Source organism: Grampus griseus (genome assembly GCF_964374135.1).
Source record: "Grampus griseus genome assembly, chromosome: 3".
Taxonomy (NCBI): Eukaryota; Metazoa; Chordata; class Mammalia; order Artiodactyla; family Delphinidae; genus Grampus; species Grampus griseus.
This window is the reverse complement of record NC_139019.1, coordinates 18,012,503-18,033,039: the sequence shown is the minus strand read 5'-3', so window position 1 is coordinate 18,033,039 and position 20,537 is coordinate 18,012,503. Positions and strand designations below refer to the sequence as shown.

The 20,537-nt window shown below is 34.5% G+C and overlaps 1 protein-coding gene across 2 annotated transcripts in view; it reads left to right on the top strand.

The window, feature by feature from the left end:
- The window catches only part of CDH12 (cadherin 12), a 282,182-nt gene that overhangs the window by 195,607 nt on the left and 66,038 nt on the right, over nt 1-20,537 (top strand). For both annotated transcript variants that reach the window (XM_082652021.1, XM_082652020.1), the window contains one exon: nt 6,030-6,197. In XM_082652021.1, coding sequence (XP_082508147.1) covers nt 6,030-6,197 — 168 coding nt within the window. The remainder of the gene's footprint in view (nt 1-6,029; nt 6,198-20,537) is intronic.

Genomic DNA, 20,537 nt, shown 5'->3' with positions numbered 1-20,537 from the left:
GAAGGAAGTAGAGCAGCTGTTTATGGTTACGTCTTGGAAAGAACATTTCCAGCAGAGGGAAGAGAGGGTACAAAGCTCTAGTGAACAAAGGAGGGAGTTGTAAGAGATAAGATCAGAGAGTTAAGATCAGGGAGTGGGAAGATGGAGATTATGTGAGGTCTGTAATCTGAGCGACCTGGACAATCTCTGAGGATTTCTGATTGGAGAGGCTCTGTGACTGCTTCGTGCTCAGACCTAACCACTGTGACTGTTCTTTAGAGAACAGACTAGTGGTCTAGGTCTCCTCTGGACTCTAATCCTCAGTGAATGGAGAATGCAGCCATTCATCCATTGTTCATTCTACCTTTCTGTATCTATCTCTTCCTATCTATATCTATCTATCTATCCATCCATCCATCCACCTAATCTATCTGAATAGTCTCAAATTAATAATTAGCATTTTTCAAGCTTTATTGAGATATAATTGGCATTAGTGCTGTGTAAGTAAGTGGTATACAACTTGTTGATTTGATACACTTATATATTGCAAAATGATCACCATCATAGTGTTAACCACACCTCCATCAGGTCACATAATGACCATTTCCTTTCCATGCTAAGAACTTTTAAGAACTACTCTCTTAGCAACTTTCCAGTATATAATACAGTAATATTAACTGTAATCACCATGATATACATTCTATCCTTATAACCTATCCACCTTATAACTGTAAGTTTGTGCCTTTTGACCAGAATCTCCCCATTTCCCCCACCCCACAGCCCCTGGTAGCCACCAACCTACTCTGTTTCTATAAGTTCAGCTGTTTTAGAGTCTACATGTAAATGATATCATAGACTTTTTGTCTGACTTATTTCATTTAACATAATGTCCTCAAGTTTCGTCTATGTTGTTGCAAATGGCAGGATTTTTTTTTCATTCTCATGTCTGAATTATTGAATTATATTCCATTATATCACACCTTCTTTATCCAATCATCTGTTGATGGACATTTCTGTTGTTTTCATATCTTGGCTGCTGTGACTAATGCTGCAATGACCATGGAGCACAGGTATCTCTTCAAGATCTTGTTTTCACTTTCTCTTGATACATACTCAGAAGTGGAATTGCTGGATCATATGGTAGCTCTATTTTTTACTTTTTTTTAAGGAACCTCCATACTATTTTCCATAGTGGCTGTACCAATTGACATCCCTACTAACAGTGCACAGGGGTTCTCTTTGCTCCACATCCTTGCCAACACTTTTTATCTCTTGCTCTTGACTTATTGATAACAGCCATACTAAGAATCATGAGGTGATAAGTATCTCATTGTAATTTTGATGTATGTACATTTCCCTGACGATTATTGATATCAAGCACCTTTTCATGTAACCACTGGCCATTTGTATGACTTCTCTGGAAAAATTTCTATTCGGTTTCTCTGCCCATTTTTAAGTAAGATTTTTTTTGTTTGTTATTGAGTTGCATGAGTTCTTTATGGTATGGATATTAACTCCTTATCAGATATCTGATATGCAAATAGTTTATCCCATTCCATAGGTTGCCTTTTCATTTTTGTCTATTATTCCTTTTGCTATGCAGATGCTTTTTAGTTTGATGTAGTCTTACTTGTTGATTTTCAAGATGCCTTCCCAGAGAGTTTATTTATCTTTGAAAACCACTATCTCACTTCTCTCCCACTCTGTGATCTTATTTTATACCATCCCTCCCAACAGTGGTATGTTGCAGCCACATCAACCTCCAAGTTCTATTCTTTTTTTTTTTTTTTTTTTTTTGCGGTACGTGGGCCTCTCACTGCTGTGGCCTCTCCCGTTGCAGAGCACAGGCTCTGGACGTGCAGGCTCAGCGGCTATGGCTCACGGGCCCAGCCGCTCCGCAGCATGTGGGATCTTCCTGGACTGGGGCACGAACCTGTGTCCCCTGCATAGGCAGGCGGACTCTCAACCACTGCGCCACCAGGGAAGCCCCAAGTTCTATTCTTGTATGCTTTGAAGAAGTAGTGCTCTCCTCCTTTTCGTCCCTGGGATACTCCTCCCTGGGTTCTTTCTAAGTCAGCCTCTTCCACTTCTCTGGGATTGCAGTCTTTCCTCAGAGGGGACATTTCTGATACTACCTTCAAGAGGACTTTCTTTCATTTTCCTCATAACACCAATCACCATCTGAAATTAGCTTAATCATTTAAAAGCTTCTTTATGACCTCCTCACCACTTTACAGGAACACATACCCATTAAATGTACAGTCCATGAAGGAACCTTATACAGAGACTCTATCAATTATTTTCCCAGATGACAACAGATGATACCCAGTTGGGCAATTTGAGATTAGTTTAATAAAAGGACTCTTTATTAAAGTGCAAGCAGATTGTAGGGAAACCATAAGGGATAAGGCCGAATCTGGAGAAGAAATAAGAAGTGGATGCAGTTACCACACTGGGGTTGAAGGAATGAGGGTGTTCTAGAGTCACAGGCAGAGACCATGGCAGGAGAGAGTGTGGAATGGAAAGTGGGGGATCCATGGAAAGAAAAACCCAAACTCATTCTCCTTCTATCATCTAATCTCCTGTCAATTGGCCCAGGGCAACCAGAAACCAGAGAGCAGAGAGAGGTCTAGAAAAGTATATATAGTGGAATTGGAGGGGCAGATGGAAACCATTATACCCTTAAACCTAGGAACAGTGCCTGAATGAAACATATATTTTAGTACAAGTGTTGACTGAATCTATTATCCCATGTTTCAATCCTGCAGTTCAGCACTCAATTCAAGAAAAAACTCGGATAAAATCAAATCCTTGATTATCACATGTAATATTTCATGATTTTTCATATATAGTATTGCATTATTTTCATCTCAAAAAGTTTTCATCAGCATATCTAACCCATTTTCACAAAATAAGCTGAGATCCACCAAAACTAAGGGACTTGCCTATAACACCAAGGTGATTGCAAAGGGAGAATATATCCCCTGGCAGATTAGCATCCTTTGGTACTATAAGGTTTTATAACCTTAATATAAGGTTATAACTCTCTCAACCATATATTTCCATTCATATTGGCAGAAATAAAATCTATTTTTCTCATTCTTAATTTGCTCTAATTATCTTGCATATGTTCGAAAGTTCATCAGGTACAAGACCATACCAGTATTCAATGTAAACTTGCATATCTACTCTTTTTTTTTTTCTAAAAAATAGGATTTATTTCATAATTATTTCAAATTAATTAAGGTTTGTGGTATCACTACTGTGGAGTACCTGTGGAGTATTTATACTGTTTTATAAAATGCATGTTTTTTCTTTTTAATCTTAAACTATTATCATACAAGTTTGTTGCTGTACCTTTATATACAAATACTGAAAAATAGAGATGGCTACTTGAACCTAAATCTAAGATCTGAAGTGACAGAATGTAGCATTTCCTTCGGCTGGTTGCATTTTGCTATGGAAGCACTTTAGTCCAGTCGTTTTCAAGTTTCCTCCTTGCTCAAGACCAGGCAATCCATTTTCATTTGTTTGGTTTTAAATGTTAGGAAGTATAGAAACAACCAGTGGCCATAAGAAGAGTAACTTTTTGAATAGGAGATTCTCCGCACCCCCCCCCCCCGCCCCCGGTTTTATCAATAGGCCACAGTATTTAAGGATTCTCTACTCACAATGAATTTTGTTGTCTGCCTGATTCCCCAGATTCAACTCTAAAAAAATTCTAGAAATGCCGTATGCTATTTCTCTGGGACAGTGGCTCCTAATGAAAATGGTGGTGGGAAGGGGAAGCACATCATGGTTATCAGAGGAGATTTCCTTTGAAACTACATACACAACCCTTTCCTCTCTAAATTCTAACATACAGTCTCCCAAAAGCAGCATTAAACTAAAAAGATGGCTGGATGCGGCGGCTAGATCACCTATCAGACACAAAATGGAGGAGTGCAGGGCAGTTAGGGGTATTCATGACAATTACATCAAATCATCAGAAAACAACTCTAGTCTTAAATAAGTCTGATAATGTTTATTTGCTCTCTTTTTCATAGAATCAATGTTTTACATATGCATACATATATCATAAAATTTATATATCAAACTTATATTTGTAAATTATATTGAAAATTTTCATAGCAGAAATTGAGTAGAGTAAGAAATATACATATATACTTACTGGAAATGAACTGAGTAAAGATAAATCTGGTCAACAACAGGAAAATACGTTATGAGTATGAATTCAACCCAGGCATTTATCTAGAAAATACAAATATTATAAGGCAGTCAGAAGTCATGTAGCTTAAGGCATGTAGGACCAGGCCACTGAGATGCAGAGATGAAGAATCTTATTTAAGACACTTGGAAATGAAACATCAGAAATCCAAGCTGAAGAAAGGACAAACAGATTGAAGTAAATGGGTGTCAGTAGCAGTGTATGAGTAAAACTGCAGGAGCAAAAAATGGAACTTGCTTGGCAATTTCCTGCCAAGGGCCAAAAGAAATTTCAGATTGTAGTTAAGTCTGAATTAGCAAAAGAACAGCATTAGGTAAGTATAGATAAAATAAGGATGTATATTGAGTTTGTGCTTAGGGTTCTATATTTTGTGTTGACAATTGATATTAAATTTGTTATTCATGTATGCCTTATTATTTAAGAAATAATATCAAAGACACATGGGTTTAAGACAAATTTTCTGCAATCTCTCCCTAAAATCATTAGGTATAGATTGGAATTTGTTATAAAATTTATTCACAATTTACCTGCAATAAATCCAGAAGGTTTTAGTTGTTACACTATGAATAAATATAAATATAAATACAGACATAAATATAAATTAGTTCTGCACCCAAACACAAGAACAGGAAATGAGTAGGCTATGTAAATATGCATATATATCATGATTCATGATTATAAATTATTTATAGGGACTTCCCTGGAGGTCCAGTGGTTAAGACTTCGCCTTCCAATGCAAGGGGTGCGGGTTCAATCCCTGGTTGGGGAGCTAAGATACCACATGCCTCGTGGCCAAAACACCAAAAGATAAAACAGAAGCAATATTGTAACAAATTCAATAAAGAATTTAAAAATGGTCCACATCAAGGGCTTCCCTGGTAGCGCAGTGGTTGAGAGTCCGCCTGCCGATGCATGGGACACGGGTTCGTGCCCCAGTCCGGGAAGGTCCCACATGCCGCGGAACGGCTGGGCCCGTGAGCCATGGCTGCTGAGCCTGCGCGTCTGGAGCCTGTGCTCCGCAACGGGAGAGGCCACAACAGTGAGAGGCCTGTGTACCACAAAAAAAGGTCCACATCAAAAATAAATGAATAAATAAATAATTTATAGATTCCTTCCTTCAATTCGCCAGTCATTCCACTAGTCAGATGGTCAACCATTCTTACTGAGTTTTTTCTAAATGACAAGCACTCCATTAGAGGTTGTAGTATAGTAACTTGGTGACAAGAGAGACAAAATCCCTGCAATGGCAAAGCTTAATAAGATCTAAGTACAAAAACCTGTGGCTAATATAAGTAAGAGGAATCCTGAAAGACAAAATAAAATACACAAAGGAGATATTCAAGTGTTCAAGGAAGCAAAGTAATATATATGTATTCCAAAAACTAGATAAGAATGAAGAAGAAGATGTTATTCTTTAGAAATCTCACCTTCAGTGTAGTCACTTAATTTTTTTACTATATATCTAAAATATATATTGTCTAACAATTTAATTCTTTTTTGAAGGTAGGAGCATTCTGTATAAATTATGTCTAACTTGGTTGACTTAGTGAATGACGACCATCTTTTAGAGCCAATACATTGTTCCTTAACCATATTCCACAATGCTGCACAGCATTTCAATATATGGCTATTACCACAATATATTTAATTATATCCTAACCATTGGATGTTTTGGGTGTTTCACTTTTTAATACACAGAATTTTTGTTAGCATGTTTTTTTGCTAATGAACCTAGATAGAATCATTTTCTTGTTGTGGACTATTTTATTTTGGAAAACTCACCGTTTGTGATATTTATCTTTTATTTTTTTTCCCCCTTAAGGTGTTATTAGAACAGCTTTGCCAAACATGGACAGGGAAGTCAAAGAACAATACCAAGTCCTCATCCAAGCCAAGGATATGGGCGGACAACTGGGAGGGTTAGCTGGAACGACAATAGTCAACATCACCCTAACAGATGTCAATGACAATCCACCTCGATTCCCAAAAAGTATGTTTTTCCTGTTAAGTCGAAATCAGTGCAGCTTTTTAAAAAATGTCTTACATTTCATTGAATTTTACAGGAATTGTAATAATTTTCCAGACACTTTTTGTCTTTAGGAAGCAGAAGCTAAAAATTAAATGTCCTCAGAATTACATTTTTCCATTAGAATCATGCATAGTGTGATTTTAATAGAAAAAAATATAAATGAGTCAATAATTGTACGAATCATGTTATCAATTCTTATAAAAGTAAAATATTCACAATAGGTTGGGATCTTGTCTAATTTCTTACTAGTTGAAAAAGTAATATAAATATGAAAAGTACAATGTAATTTAAGATTTATGACACTGTACTATTTGTTATATCATATAATTAGCATAAAATTTTCTGCCTTCACTTTATCAATTATATGTGTTGAATCATTTCTGTATACTTCCCTGGAGATATCAGATGACATTGCAGTGATGCTATTTCTCTACTTTAGTTGTATTTTATTTTAGTTTTGCAGTAGGTGAAAATTGCTACACTTTCTATGATAATAGAATAATTCACACCTCTATCTTCTCTGTAACTCTATATTTCTTATTGAAAATGAATACTTCTCACTTGTGTTACATCCAGTTTTCTTTTGCAGTATTATATTTAACACCAATAAGTACCTGTTCGACTTCTGGTACATTTTCAAGGATTATAGTTCAGTGTTCCTAGGATTTAGAATACAGAAACTGTTTCTTCCATTGCTTATATAAGTAATTTGATAAAGTCACTAGACGCTCATTTACATGAACAGTTTTAAAAAGCAAAACAAGGCAAATCATTTTCTTCTTCTAACTCCAGGAGAGTTTGAGTTTATCTACTAAAGTATATAACAATGAGAATATTTAACTAAATGGATATTTTATTCCTCTAGCTGTGTGGTTTTACATAATTTACTACTTTGTCATTTTTGTCTTAAAATGATCAACCTATATTTCCTTATGGAAATACACTTACTTAGTGATCAGAAAGTCAGTGCACTGAACAAATGTTATCAAAGTGGCAATTAGAAATCATTATACTTTAGCAACTGGGATGTATATGACAAATGGCTAGTAAATATAGGTTATGACTAATAACACAGAGTCCTAGAGCAACACTTTCCTTGCTTTGTATTCAGGGAAACCGAAAAAATATAAATAAATATTTCAAAGGAGAAAGAAATAATGCATTTGATTCTCTAGAATATGGCATTAAAAAAGAACATATTCCCACCTCAAAAAGACTGATTTTTAACAATTTTACTGCTTATTTGTGGCAATCTGTAATAGCTAATGGAGGAGACTAGTTTGAAAGATTGTTCTACTTTTACATAAAAGGTGACATTGTACATTTGAATTCTGTTTTGGATTTGTGCATAAAAGTGTGTTCAGTTTAGAGTATAAGAAATAGCAGAGATCTTCCTAGGTAGTGTCAGTATTCTTATTCAGAAGGATGATAGTGAGGTTTTTCAGATGAAGAGTGTAAAACTCAACCAGTGGAAGGAAACAACTTCTGGGTATGGATGAAGGGTAATTTGCAAAAGTTTGAACAGCCATCCAGACAAATAGGCTGGAGTGCAACAAAGAAATGAAAATATCTTAATGGGAGAGAAACTAGAGTATGGTTAGGGAACCAAGATAGCATGCTCAGTTCCCAGGGAGACAGGAAGATCAATTCCAGATCTTATCTAGTGAAAAGAATCTGTGCAAAGCAGCAGGCTTCTTTGGAATTTATTCGAAGTTGAATCTGTAGATCTAAGCGTAACTAGATGAGACCCACTAGGAAAGATTATGGGGTTAAGGGCATTTGAACTTTTAGAGCATTTTCATGCTGTGTCAGGAACTTTATCACTTTCGTATTTCCTTTCCTCAGAAACACTCTGAGATCTTTATTTTCCACATTTTACTCTTAAGAAAACTGAGACTTAGATTAAGTTGCCCAAGATCATCAACGCTGGCAAAGGCTTTATTTTGATACTAAAGTTCAAATTTCTTCTAGTTTAACATACGAAAATGAAAAGATAGTCTTTTCTTTTACCTGCCACTCTGAAACCATATGTTTTAGACACGACTGCAAAAATGTCACATGACATAGGCTGAATTGTCATCATAAACAGAAATGAGAGGGTAGAAGGAATATACCAAATAGATCACTGTGACCTAATTATTTTCTTCTTGTGTTACATGCATATTCGAACTATAGCCTGAAAGTATAATAGGTGAGAGATATTTTTGAATCATGAGAAAGAAGAGTTTTCACACTTTTCATGAATAAAAAATTAATCCCCTTGAAATCTTACATGCCTTTGTGTCAAGCCCTTTTTACTGTACTGTTATTTTGATTTATATTCTTCAGAGGAAAAAGACAGAATACATTCATAAACAGAAAAGCCACCTCTTTAGAAGCCAGTGCTCTTTCTGCAGGAATATTTCTCACATGGATCAATTAAACTGAAAATATGACATGAAATGACAAACTGAAATAAAAACTTTTGAATGTAAAAGTCAAGAAAACAAATATTTCATACATAATATAACAACGAGAGAATTTCCCACAGCTAGCTATATTTGTTCATGTCTGTTAAGCAATTATGCTGAAAAGAAAATCTTCCTTCAATTGAACTTCATGGAGCTGCATCTTTTTCATTGCTTAAAAATGCACAAGATAATTTCTTAAAATTTACTAATCATAATTCATTTTGGCTTTGTGTGTGTACATATGCATGTGTGACATTGTTAAGCACCCATTTCCATCCATTTCCTTCTATAAATCTGTTAGAAATGAAAATAAAATTAAATGTCATGGCCATTTGTAGGATGCAAGTGTAAATAGTTTGCTGTTTTACTGTTGCCCAATAGATGGTTCCTGAGGCATCAGAATTTCCTGCCAATTTCATTTGATGATGGTGACAATGATATTTACTAATAAGTTACCATGTGTCATGCATTATGCAAAATGATTTGCATATATATTCCCATTTAGCTTTACAACGACTGTATAGTATTTTCTCAATTTTAGAAATAAAAGAACAAGGGTATATTATTAATAAAAGTTAAGTAACTTGTCCAAGATCACACAGCTCCTAGGTAGGAGAACCCAAGACCTAATCTTATGAAGGGACTTCAGAACTTTTTATCACTTTCCCTCTTAAAAGGCAATTTGCCTTTAATGCCTGTGTTTTGCCCCAAAAGTCCTACAGACAGAACTGTTCACAAACAAAGGAGGGAATACTGTTTCAGAAATAGAAATAATACCAGGCATGTTAAAAGAGCTCTACCTGTAGTCATATAAAAACAAAATATTTTCTTTGTAAAATCTTTTACGTATACTCATATAGCTTCCATCTATGATAATCGAGGACATCCGTAGAGGATTTCCATCTGTCAAAATAAGCTACAGCAAAATGCTGATGGTTTCCATTACTTGAATTTTAAATAACAAGACCATCTAACAAGCTGGTCTAAATTATACATTATGAGATCAAATCGATTAAGTTTTGTGGTTAATTCACATTAGGCAAAATACTTCTCTCACTTGTCTCTTCTGTGTAATAGTTTTGTAATGAATAAGAAAACAACTTAGGTGAAATAAAGCCGTCATAGTTTACATAAAAAGGGATAATTTGTAGGAAACGTAAAGAAGTGTTTGCTTCTTTTTCCTTTCTTTTTCAATATAATAAGCATTTAAGAGAACTGTTTGTATGGTAAATGGATTCAAATGCAGAAAATAAGACATTGATATTTATTTTACGACAAATTCTTAGTCATAAATAAAACAGTATTTTAAAGTAAGTCTGTTTTTTGGGAGTTCCCTGGCACTCCAGTGGTTAGGACTTCGAGCTTTCACTGCTGTGGCCCAGGTTCAATCCCTGGTTGGGGAACTAAGAAGATCCAGCAAACCAACTGCAGAGTGAGGCCTAAATAAATAAACTAATAAATAAATAAACAAAATAAAGTAAATCTGTTTTCATCAAATGCCCACCAAACATGTTTATATTGACTGTTTCTAGTTTTAGGACAATTGATTCGGTTATAAGTCAATAAAATATTATTTGTACAATAGTTATTTTCTAAAACATATAATTGTATCCAATATTATACCTAGAACCATGAACCCAATTATATTCAGATGGGGCACAAAGTCTGTTTCTCTTTGTTTACCATTTACCATCTTTATACCTGGAAAACTATAAGCTTTGATACTGAAATTTACTTAGTAAAACCATGTAATAAGTCATTCCGAATACAGAATTAAAGAGTAATTGAATTTTGACAGCTACTCAGATCCAGCCTTAGAAAATGTACCATCACGTTCTGCCAGGTGTCCAAAGTTTGATTGTCATGGGGATAACTGAGATTGACTACTAAAGATATAAGTTCATGCATTAAGTTTATTTTTAGATATAATATTTGTACATTTTTATATTTTTATATTTATTTATATATATATATAATTTGAGAATTCAAAACTTTATATAGATTTATATATTTATTTAAATAATATCATAGGAGAAAATTTTTCCTGGATTTTGAGTGCCCAAGATATGTCTGAATATGTAAATTTGTGTATGCTGAGAATCACTTCGGTTCTTTTCACAATCTCTTTCTGTGACTGTTAGGGAGTGAATTATGTACAAATCTCTCCTTCCAACTTATCTGGAGACTCTGGCCAAGGGCTTGCTTCCTACCTGCAGATCAAGTACAAATAACTGTTAACACCCTCAGCATGTTTCTAAATGATGCCTCTGAGGCAAAGGTGGAATTTCTGTTCTTATCACTGCCTCCAATATGCTATTTTAGGTGAAAGAATGAGAAAGAGAAGATGGTGGCAATTACTCTGAAAGAATACCAAAAGAGGCATGACTAAAATAATGGATCTTATGTGAGCTCTACTACTATTAAAATGAGAATGACTACTTCAGCTTCACTCAAATATTTGAGATTGGAAGGGTGGCGTGGACCAACTGGTCTGCAAAGTTAACTGTATAGATCAAATGTAAGTGAGGGCTTTCCTTAATTGGAACTGGGTGTCGGTTTTAAATAGTAATAAAAAATTAATATATGAAGGTGTTAATGATATAAATTCATATTTGCTTATGTTTCTCAAACTTAGTACTGGTGCCAATTTAGCGTCAACTTTAATACACAGTTTAATTCCCATAATTTAACCTAGTCTGTGGCTTTTAGGTCAGTGCCTCTCAAAGATATAAATATGACAAAAAATTAGATAAGTTGATCTTTGATATTGTATGTATGTATGCTATATTACAATTAGATATGCTCCTCATGTTTAAATGTTTAAAAATGCATTAAAATGTTTAAATGTTTAAAAATGCATTAAAATGTTTAAAAAGCATTAAAAGTCGGGCTTCCCTGGTGGCGTAGTGGTTGAGAGTCCGCCTGCCGATGCAGGGGACACGGGTTCGTGCCCCGGTCCGGGAAGATCCCACATGCCGCGGAGCGGCTGGGCCCGTGAGCCATGGCCTCTGAGCCTGTGCTTCCGGAGCCTGTGATCCGCAACGGGAGAGGCCACAACAGTGAGAGGCCCGCGTACCGCAAAAAAAAAAAAAAAAAAAAAAAGCATTAGAAATCATAAATTTTAGGGGTTAAAAAATTATACAAAGCGTTTATATTCAGGTATCTTCCAGTTCTCACATAGAATGCAAGCATGAGTCATATTTGATGACTCTTATTTCTATTCTTGAAAAATAAGCCAAGACACGTTATAAAACTAGCTTTTTACTAAGGGAAATAAGCACTTCAAGTTTAATTCCCAAATGGGCCTTTGTCTACTTCAATGAAAATAAATAAGAAACAACTATTTCCTGAAGATAAGGCATGCAAACGATAAACTGGGACTTATTCACCAGTGGCTCTCCCAGGGGTTCTCAAATTGTATTTGCCTTAGGAATTCCTTGGGATCCTATGTCCCAACGAGGGAAGTTCTGCTTCAGTTGACATAGTTTAAATCCAGAAATCTGAATTATAGATAAGTGTTCCAGTAGATTGTGATATAGATAGTCTGCAGGGCACAATTTGAAAATCTGTGATGAAGGAGCAAGTGTTGATTCTCTGAGAAGGCTTTTTCATTATTCGTTAACTAGAGGTAATGAGTTAATTATTTTGTACCTCATAAGAACTTTTTGATTCATGCAAAATTCCACCTATTTGGGTGGAGACTGAGTATTAAAATGTAGTCTTTTTTTTTTTTTTTCGCGGTACGTGGGTCTCTCACTGTTGTGGCCTCTCCCGTTGCGGATCACAGACTCCAGACGCGCAGGCTCAGCGGCCATGGCTCACGGGCCCAGCCGCTCCGCAGCATGTGGGATCTTCTCGGACCGGGGCACGAACCCGTGTCCCCTGTATCGGCAGGCGGACTCTCAACCACTACGCCACCAGAGAAGCCCGACAAAATGTAGTCATTTTAAACTAAGTATTTTGAAAGTTTATTATTTTTTTTTAACATATTAAGCACTCATATACAGTTGTACGTCTTGTTTAGAAGTTTTCCAAAGAGTTTACGGATGTCAGATACTGATGCTTTAAGGCTGAACTCAAACTGGATCAAAATGAATACAATTTGAAGGCAAGCTCAGTGAAAAACTTTGCACTCCCAGTTCTCCAATGGGAAGTGGTTAGTGAGTTTCACTAGACTCTATGTGGGCAGATGTAAGCAAATGAAAAATAGCAGAAATAGAATGTTTAAATAATTTTTCATTGCTATAATTATCATTATTCACATCATATTGTGCTTTGCTAATGAGTATATGAGTCCTTTTAAAATAGTGCTGACACTTTTTGATGACTTATTTCGTTCTGTTTCCCATGTGGCAAAGTAGCAGACTCTCAGAAGAATTATGCTTATGAGCTGGATGGCCAGCGACCTTCTTGAGGTGGCAATTACAATCATAATACTATTTTAAACACTTTTACCCAGAGTAAAGGATATATGCTATGATTGTTAATATCATTTCCCTAGTTTGCTTAAAATGCTTAAGTTTATTTTATTATTATTTCAGTCTTTGAAAATCACATTATAGTCAATTAAAAATTCCTGCCACACAAATGGGACCTAATGAAACTTAAAAGCTTTTGCACAGCAAAGGAAACCATAAACAGGACAAAAAGACGACCCTCAGAATGCGAGAAAATATTTGCAAATGAAGCAACTGACAAAGGATTAATCTCCAAAATACACAAGCAGCTAATGCAGCTCAACATTATAAAAACAAACAACCCAATCCAGAAATGGGCAGAAGACCTAAATAGACATTTCTCCAAAGAAGATATCCAGATTGCCAACAAACACATGAAAGAACTCTCAACATCGTTAATCGTTAGAGAAATGCAAATCAAAACTACAATGAGATATCATCTCACACTGGTCAGAATGGCCATCATCGAAAAATATACAAACAGGGCTTCCCTGGTGGTGCAGTGGTTGAGAGTCTGCCTGCCGATGCAGGGGACGCGGGTTCGTGCCCCGGTCCAGGAAGATCCCACATGCTGCAGAGTGGCTGGGCCTGTGAGCCATGGCCACTGAGCCTGCACATCCAGAGCCTGTGCTCTGCAATAGGAGAGGCCACAACAGTGAGCGGCCTGTGGACAGCAAAAAAAAAAATATATATATATATATATACAAACAATAAAAGCTGGAGAGGGTGTGGAGAAAAGGGAACCCTCTTGCACTGTTGGTGGGAATGTAAATGGATACAGCCACTATGGAGAACAGTATGGAGGTGCCTTAAAAAACTACAAATAGAACTACCATATGGCCCAGCAATCCCACTCCTGGGCATATACTCTGAGAAAACCATAATTCAAAAAGAGTCATATACCACAATGTTCATTGCAGCTCTATTTACAATAGCCAAGACATGGAAGCAACCTAAGTGTCCATCAACAAATGAATGGATAAAGAAGATGTGGCACATATATACAATGGAATATTACTCAGCCATGAAAAGAAATGAAATTGAGTTATTTGTAGTGAGGTAGATGGATCTAGAGACTGTCATACAGAGTGAAGTAAGTCAGGAAGAGAAAAACAAATACTGTATGCTAACACATATATATGGAATCTAAGAAAAAAAAAAAAAGGTCATGAAGAACCTAGGGGCAAGACGGGAATAAAGACACAGACCTACTAGAGAATGGACTTGAGGACATGGTGAGGGGGAAGGGTAAGATGGGTTAAAGTGAGAGAGTGGCATGGACATATATACTCTACCAAACGTAAAATAGATAGCTAGTGGGAAGCAGCCGCATAGCACAGGGAGATCAGCTCGGTGCTTTGTGACCACCTAGAGGGGTGGGATAGGGAGGATGGGAGGGAGGGAGTTGCAAGATGGAAGAGATATGGGGATATATGTATATGTATAATTGATTCACTTTTTTATAAAGCAGAAACTAACACACCATTGTAAAGCAATTATACTCCAATAAAGATGTTAAAAAAATTCCTGCCACTTTTATACAATCATATATATGTATTTATTCATACTTGTTCTTGATTCTTAAGAGAATTGAATGAATTGAATAATACTATCTTTACTTTTCTCAGTCAACAGTGCACTCTATAAGACAAATATCTATATGTATAAATATATTACAACCACCGTAGAATTCCATAATAGGAATATGATCAGAATAATTATTGGCATAAATAAGATACAGTTATTAGATCTACCTGGGATTATTAGGAAATATGAAGGATAAAGCATTTAGGAAGAAATATATAGTAAGAATTTAACAGACTGAAAGAGAGAAGGTTGGTTGAAGAGTGCCGCACTCCTGAATTATACACATGTATTTATGTATGTATGTGTGTGCTTTTGAGTAGAGAGGCAATATCATAAATCAATATGTTTAAAAAATAACTTTGTTAAGTTGGTAAACACTGAAGTAGAGAGATATGGCACAAACCCAGGGCAGTTGTTTGGAATAAACAAACAGCCAGAATTGAGAAATACACAGCAGCAGAATGGAAAGGACTTTGTGATCTATTGGATTCAGAGATAAGTAAGATAAAGAGCATGTGAAGAAAGTATTTAAGTAGGAGACGGTTTTTCTGCTGATATGCTGAAATTTGAGTGGAAATGAGCAAATGATGGCCGAAAATGTAGGGAACCTCAAAGAGAAGTCAGAGTCAAAAAACATTTCTGAGAGACATTTAATGATAGAAGTGACAAAGGAAACTTGAGGCATGCATGAAATTAATCAGATTAAAGAGGGCATAGTTCTTTAATTTTGAATGTAAGAAAATCCAGGAGGTAGAATGAACAAAGGTATAAAGAGAAGCTTAAAAATCACCACCTCAAACCTTTAATACATATATTTCTGACAATGGTGTATATTTTTAACCACAGTTGTGAAGGTATCCTAAATTCTCATTTATATCACATGGTCTAAATCTATTTCATATTTGCCTTATTATTAGTCTTAGCATTTATATAGGCAAAGAAATTGGACTTATACAGTATTTATGAAAGTTAAACACGATATAAATAATACTAAAACCATGGAAACAAAATATTTTGCACATAAGATATCTATTTTATTAACAAATATTGGACACGATAAATTATTTCCTTTAACAAATAATGTTTCATGGATTGCTAGTTTTATAGAAAAGTAAATGCAAAAATGGCTATATCATTTTTTTGTATGTATAAAGGCATAAAAAATTAATCTCTTCCCTCAAGCAACTCTGTGTATAATGGAGAATTATACTATTTGAAGTAAAATGAATGATAGACTTATGCACATGATGATATACAAATGTGTAAGATGGGTACCAAATCATTACAGAGCAGATCTGAGAGGATGTAGAAGGAATTAATATCAATATTAATTTCTGAAACCTCTAAGAAGAGTTAGCCAGTGGAACAGCAAATGTGTACCAAAATATTTTAGACCATTGAAAAAACATAATGTATTATTTAAAGAATAGTGAAAAAATGGAAGTGCAAAAACAAGAAAAAATTTCATCAAAAAATGACTTGAAGTTGTCATTGAAAGAATGAAGAATAGAATTTATGTAAAGGGGGATTAGGAGCAGTGGGAAAATGAAACATTTTAGGCATGAGCAACAAGATAGGGAAGAGATATGTAGCGTTCAATTATAAAATACAGTCAATTAAAGAAAATTTAAACCATTGTATACATACATTAATGCATTAACACATGATGAATATTTAGAAATAAAATTTGTAGATCAATGAATTTGGTGCTGTTGAAAAAATTAATTTTGGTTAAGTTTATTTTCTAGACTAGTCTCACAATGTTTCAAAAAAATCTGTGAAAAAACAAACTCTTGGTTAAATAAGTATTCCCAGGTGAATTTGAATTTCAAACATTTTTCGGGCCTAGTTTGTAAGATGTTGAATATATTTATAATTTATAATAAAACCTCAGGTGTGACCCATTTTTGTGAAATTATTGGGCAATATCAATGAGAATTATCCATCTACTATGTTTTGTTAGGTGGGTCAGAAATTACATAGACAAGGACAAAAGAAATGTTTACATGATTAATGGAGGTTTTAAGGGAATATTAAATGTACTCCATAAAATGAATGCACAACGGAAGGTTATTGATGCACTTGAAACGTTGTGCACTCTTGCCAAAACCTACATCATGTTTACTATGTAATGGAAGTAGTGGTTATATAAATCACATATATTAAAAATACATATTTTTGAGAATCAGGAACACTTTTTATTCTGACAATCATTAAGTAACATAAATGGGTTTTTGTTTCATAGTTCATTTGGAATTGGTTTGGTTGGAATTTTCAATACTGGCAAGTGAATGACGAGACAAGGCAAAGCCTGTCAAGCCATCCATTTCCAAACTGAAGCCCCATCTGCACTGGCCCAGTTTGGCTTGGGGGTGGACTGGCAGACAGGAGAAGTCTTAATTTTGCACATGGATCAAATCACTAATTAATATGATATACTGGAAATTTCTGATTTCCAGATCTAGATTTTGGTAATTAAAGTCAACATAAGACTACTATTTGAAAATGAACAGAGAACGCAAAGCATACTGGCAATGAAGAAAGTCTAAAGGAACAGTGAGAGACAAAGGAAAAATAAGGTTTTTACTACATCTTGCATGTTGTACTTTTTTAGACTAATGGTAACATGATGTGGGATAGTCTAAAAGTTCAGGAAGCTGAGATATCCCCTCTATGATATTATTTTTTTCTATGAAATATGAGACATGGTCATATGAGATATGGTTTTTGCTTTTATTACCTTTTTATTTTCCATAGATAAGGCAAGATCATTTTGTGTGCTATTATACTTGCTTAAGTAATTAAAACACTAAAATATTTATAAAGCAACATTTTACTTCTCTGTAATTAGATGGTAAATCACACACACACACATATACACAAGATCACTATTTGAACAATTTAATGTCTGACTTCAATCACTGAATCAACAGTTTTATAGTAATATGCATTTATTTTCTAAATTTTATTTATTTGTTTGTTTTCTTTTATGAAGTTTTTATTTTGTTTTTTAAAAGTGTACAATTCGGTGTTTTTTACTATACACAAAAAGTTGTGCAACCATCTCTACTAATTCTAGAATATTTTTATCATTCCAAAAAGAAACCACATACCCATGAGCAGTTATTCCCCAGTTGCTCTCAATTGCATCCTCCACTCCCGTGCATAATTTTATCTACTTTCTGTCTCTGTAGATTTGCTTATCTGTACACTCCATAAAATGGAGTAATACAATATGTAATCTTTTATAACTAGCTTGTTTAACTTAGCACAGTATCTTTAAAGGTTAATCCATTTTGTAGCGTGTATCAAAAAATAGTTCACTTTTATAAATTGACATATATTTGACATACAATATTATGTTAGTTTCAGATCTAGAGCATAGTGATTTGACATTTAAATTCATCACTAAAAGATCACTACAGTAAATCTATTGACCATCCATCCTCATACAAAGCCATGACAGTACCAGTGATGATATTCCCTACTCTGTACAATATAACACTGTGATTATTTATTTTATAACTGGAAGTACACACCTCTGAATTCCCTTCACCTATTTTGCCCATCCCCATCCCCTTCTTCCCCTCTGGAAACAATCCATTGTTTTTTCTCTGTATCTATGAGTCTGTTTTTGTTTTGTTTTATTTTCTATTTTGTTTTTTAAATACCAAATATAAGTGAGATCATATGATATTTGTCTTTTTCTGTCTGGCTAATTTTACTTAGTATAATACCCTCTAGATCCATCCATGTTGTAGCAAATGGTAGGATTTCATTCTTTTTATGGCTGAGTGATATTCCATTGTATATATGTACCACATCTTCTTTATCCATTCATCTCTTGATGTTCATTTAGGTTGCTTTAATTTCTTGGCTATTGTAACTAATGTTGCAATTAACATATGGGTGCATATATCTTTTTGAATTAGTGTTTTTGTTTTCTTTGGGTGTATATCCAGAATTGAAATTGCTGGATCATCAACACTTATTTTTTTGGCTTTTTGATGATAACAATTCAGACAGGTGTGGGACAATATCTCATGATTTTGATATTTACTTCCCTAATGATTAGTGTTGTTGAGCATCTTTTCACGTGCCTGTTGGTCATCTGTACTTCTTCAGAAAAATGTCTTTTCAGGTCCTATGCCTATTATTCAATTTTTTTTTTTTTTTTAGTTTATGAGTTCTTCAAGTATTTTGGGTATTAACCCTTTACTGGATATATCATTTGGAAATATCTTCAATTCAGAAGTGTGTTTCTTTAGTTTTTTAATAGTCTCATCTGCTTATTTTTGGTTTTGTTTCCCTTGCTGGAGGAGACATATCCAAAGAAATATTGCTAAGATAGATTTTAAAGAACACACCACCTATGTTTTCCTTAGTAATTTTGTGGTTTCAGGTCTTAAATTTAAGTCTTTAATCCATTTTGAGTCTATTTTTGTATATCATGTGAAAAAGTGGTTCAGTTTCATTATTTTTCATGTACCTGTCTGGTTTTCCCAGCACCATTTATTGAAGAGGTGATCTTTCCCCCACTGGATATTCTTGCCTCCTTTGTTGTAGATTAATTTACCATAAGTGTGTGGGTTTATTTCTGGGGGGGGGTCTCTATTCTGTTCCATTTATTTACTGATCTAACAGTACCATTGACCTAACAGTACCATACTGTTTTCATTACTGTAGCTTTGTAGTAAAGTTTGAAATCCATAAGCATGATACTTCCAGCTTTGTTCTTCTTTCTCAAGATTTCTTTTGCTATTAGTGGTCTTTTGTGGTTCCATACAAATTTTAGGATTATTTGTTCCAGTTCTGTGAAAAATGGTATTTGTATTTTAATAAGATTACATTAAATCTGTAGATTGCCTTGGGTAGAATATTTAACAATATTAATTCTTCTAATCCATGAGCATGGTATATCTTTCCATTTGTTTGTAAGTTTTCAATTTCTTTTATCAATGTCTTTTAGTTTTCAGAGTACAGGTTTTCACCTCCTTGGTTATACTTATTTCCAGGTATTTTATTCTTTTTGATCAAATTGTACAGAGGATTGTTTTCTTAATTTTTCTTCCAACAGTTATTATTAGTGTGTAGAAATGCAACAAATTTCTGTAAATTCATTTGGGATCCTACATCTTTACTGAATTAATCTATTAGTTCTAATAGTTTTCTTTTTTTCTTTTTTTTTTTTTTTGGTGGGGTCTTCAGGATTTTCTATGTATAAGATATGTCATCTGAAAAGAATAACAGTTTTATGTCTTCCTTTCTAATTTGGTGCTTTTACTTATTTTCTTTTACTTATTTTTCTTGTCAGATTGCTGTGGCTAGGACTTCCAATACTATGTTGAATAAAAGTGGTGAGAGTGGGCATCCTTGTCTTGTATCTGATGTTAGAGGAAATGCTTTCACCTTTTTACCATTGACTATGATGTTGGCTGTGGGTTTGTCATATATAGGTTTTGTTATGTTGAGATATGCTTCCTTTATACACACTTTGTTAATAGTTTTTATCATAAATGAATGTTGAATTTTGTCAAATTTTTTCTGTATGTATTGAGATGATCATATGATTTTTATCCTATGATAATGTAATGCATCACATTGATTGATTTGTGGATTTAGAACCATACTTGCATTCCTGGTATAAATTCCACTTGGTCGTGGTGTATGAACCTTTTAATGTATTGTTTAATTTGGCTTGCCAATGTTTTGTTGAGGACTTTTGCATCTATATTAATCAGGGATATAGTCCTGTAAATTGATGCTGACCTCACAGAATGAGTTTGGAAGAGTCCCTTCCTCTTCAA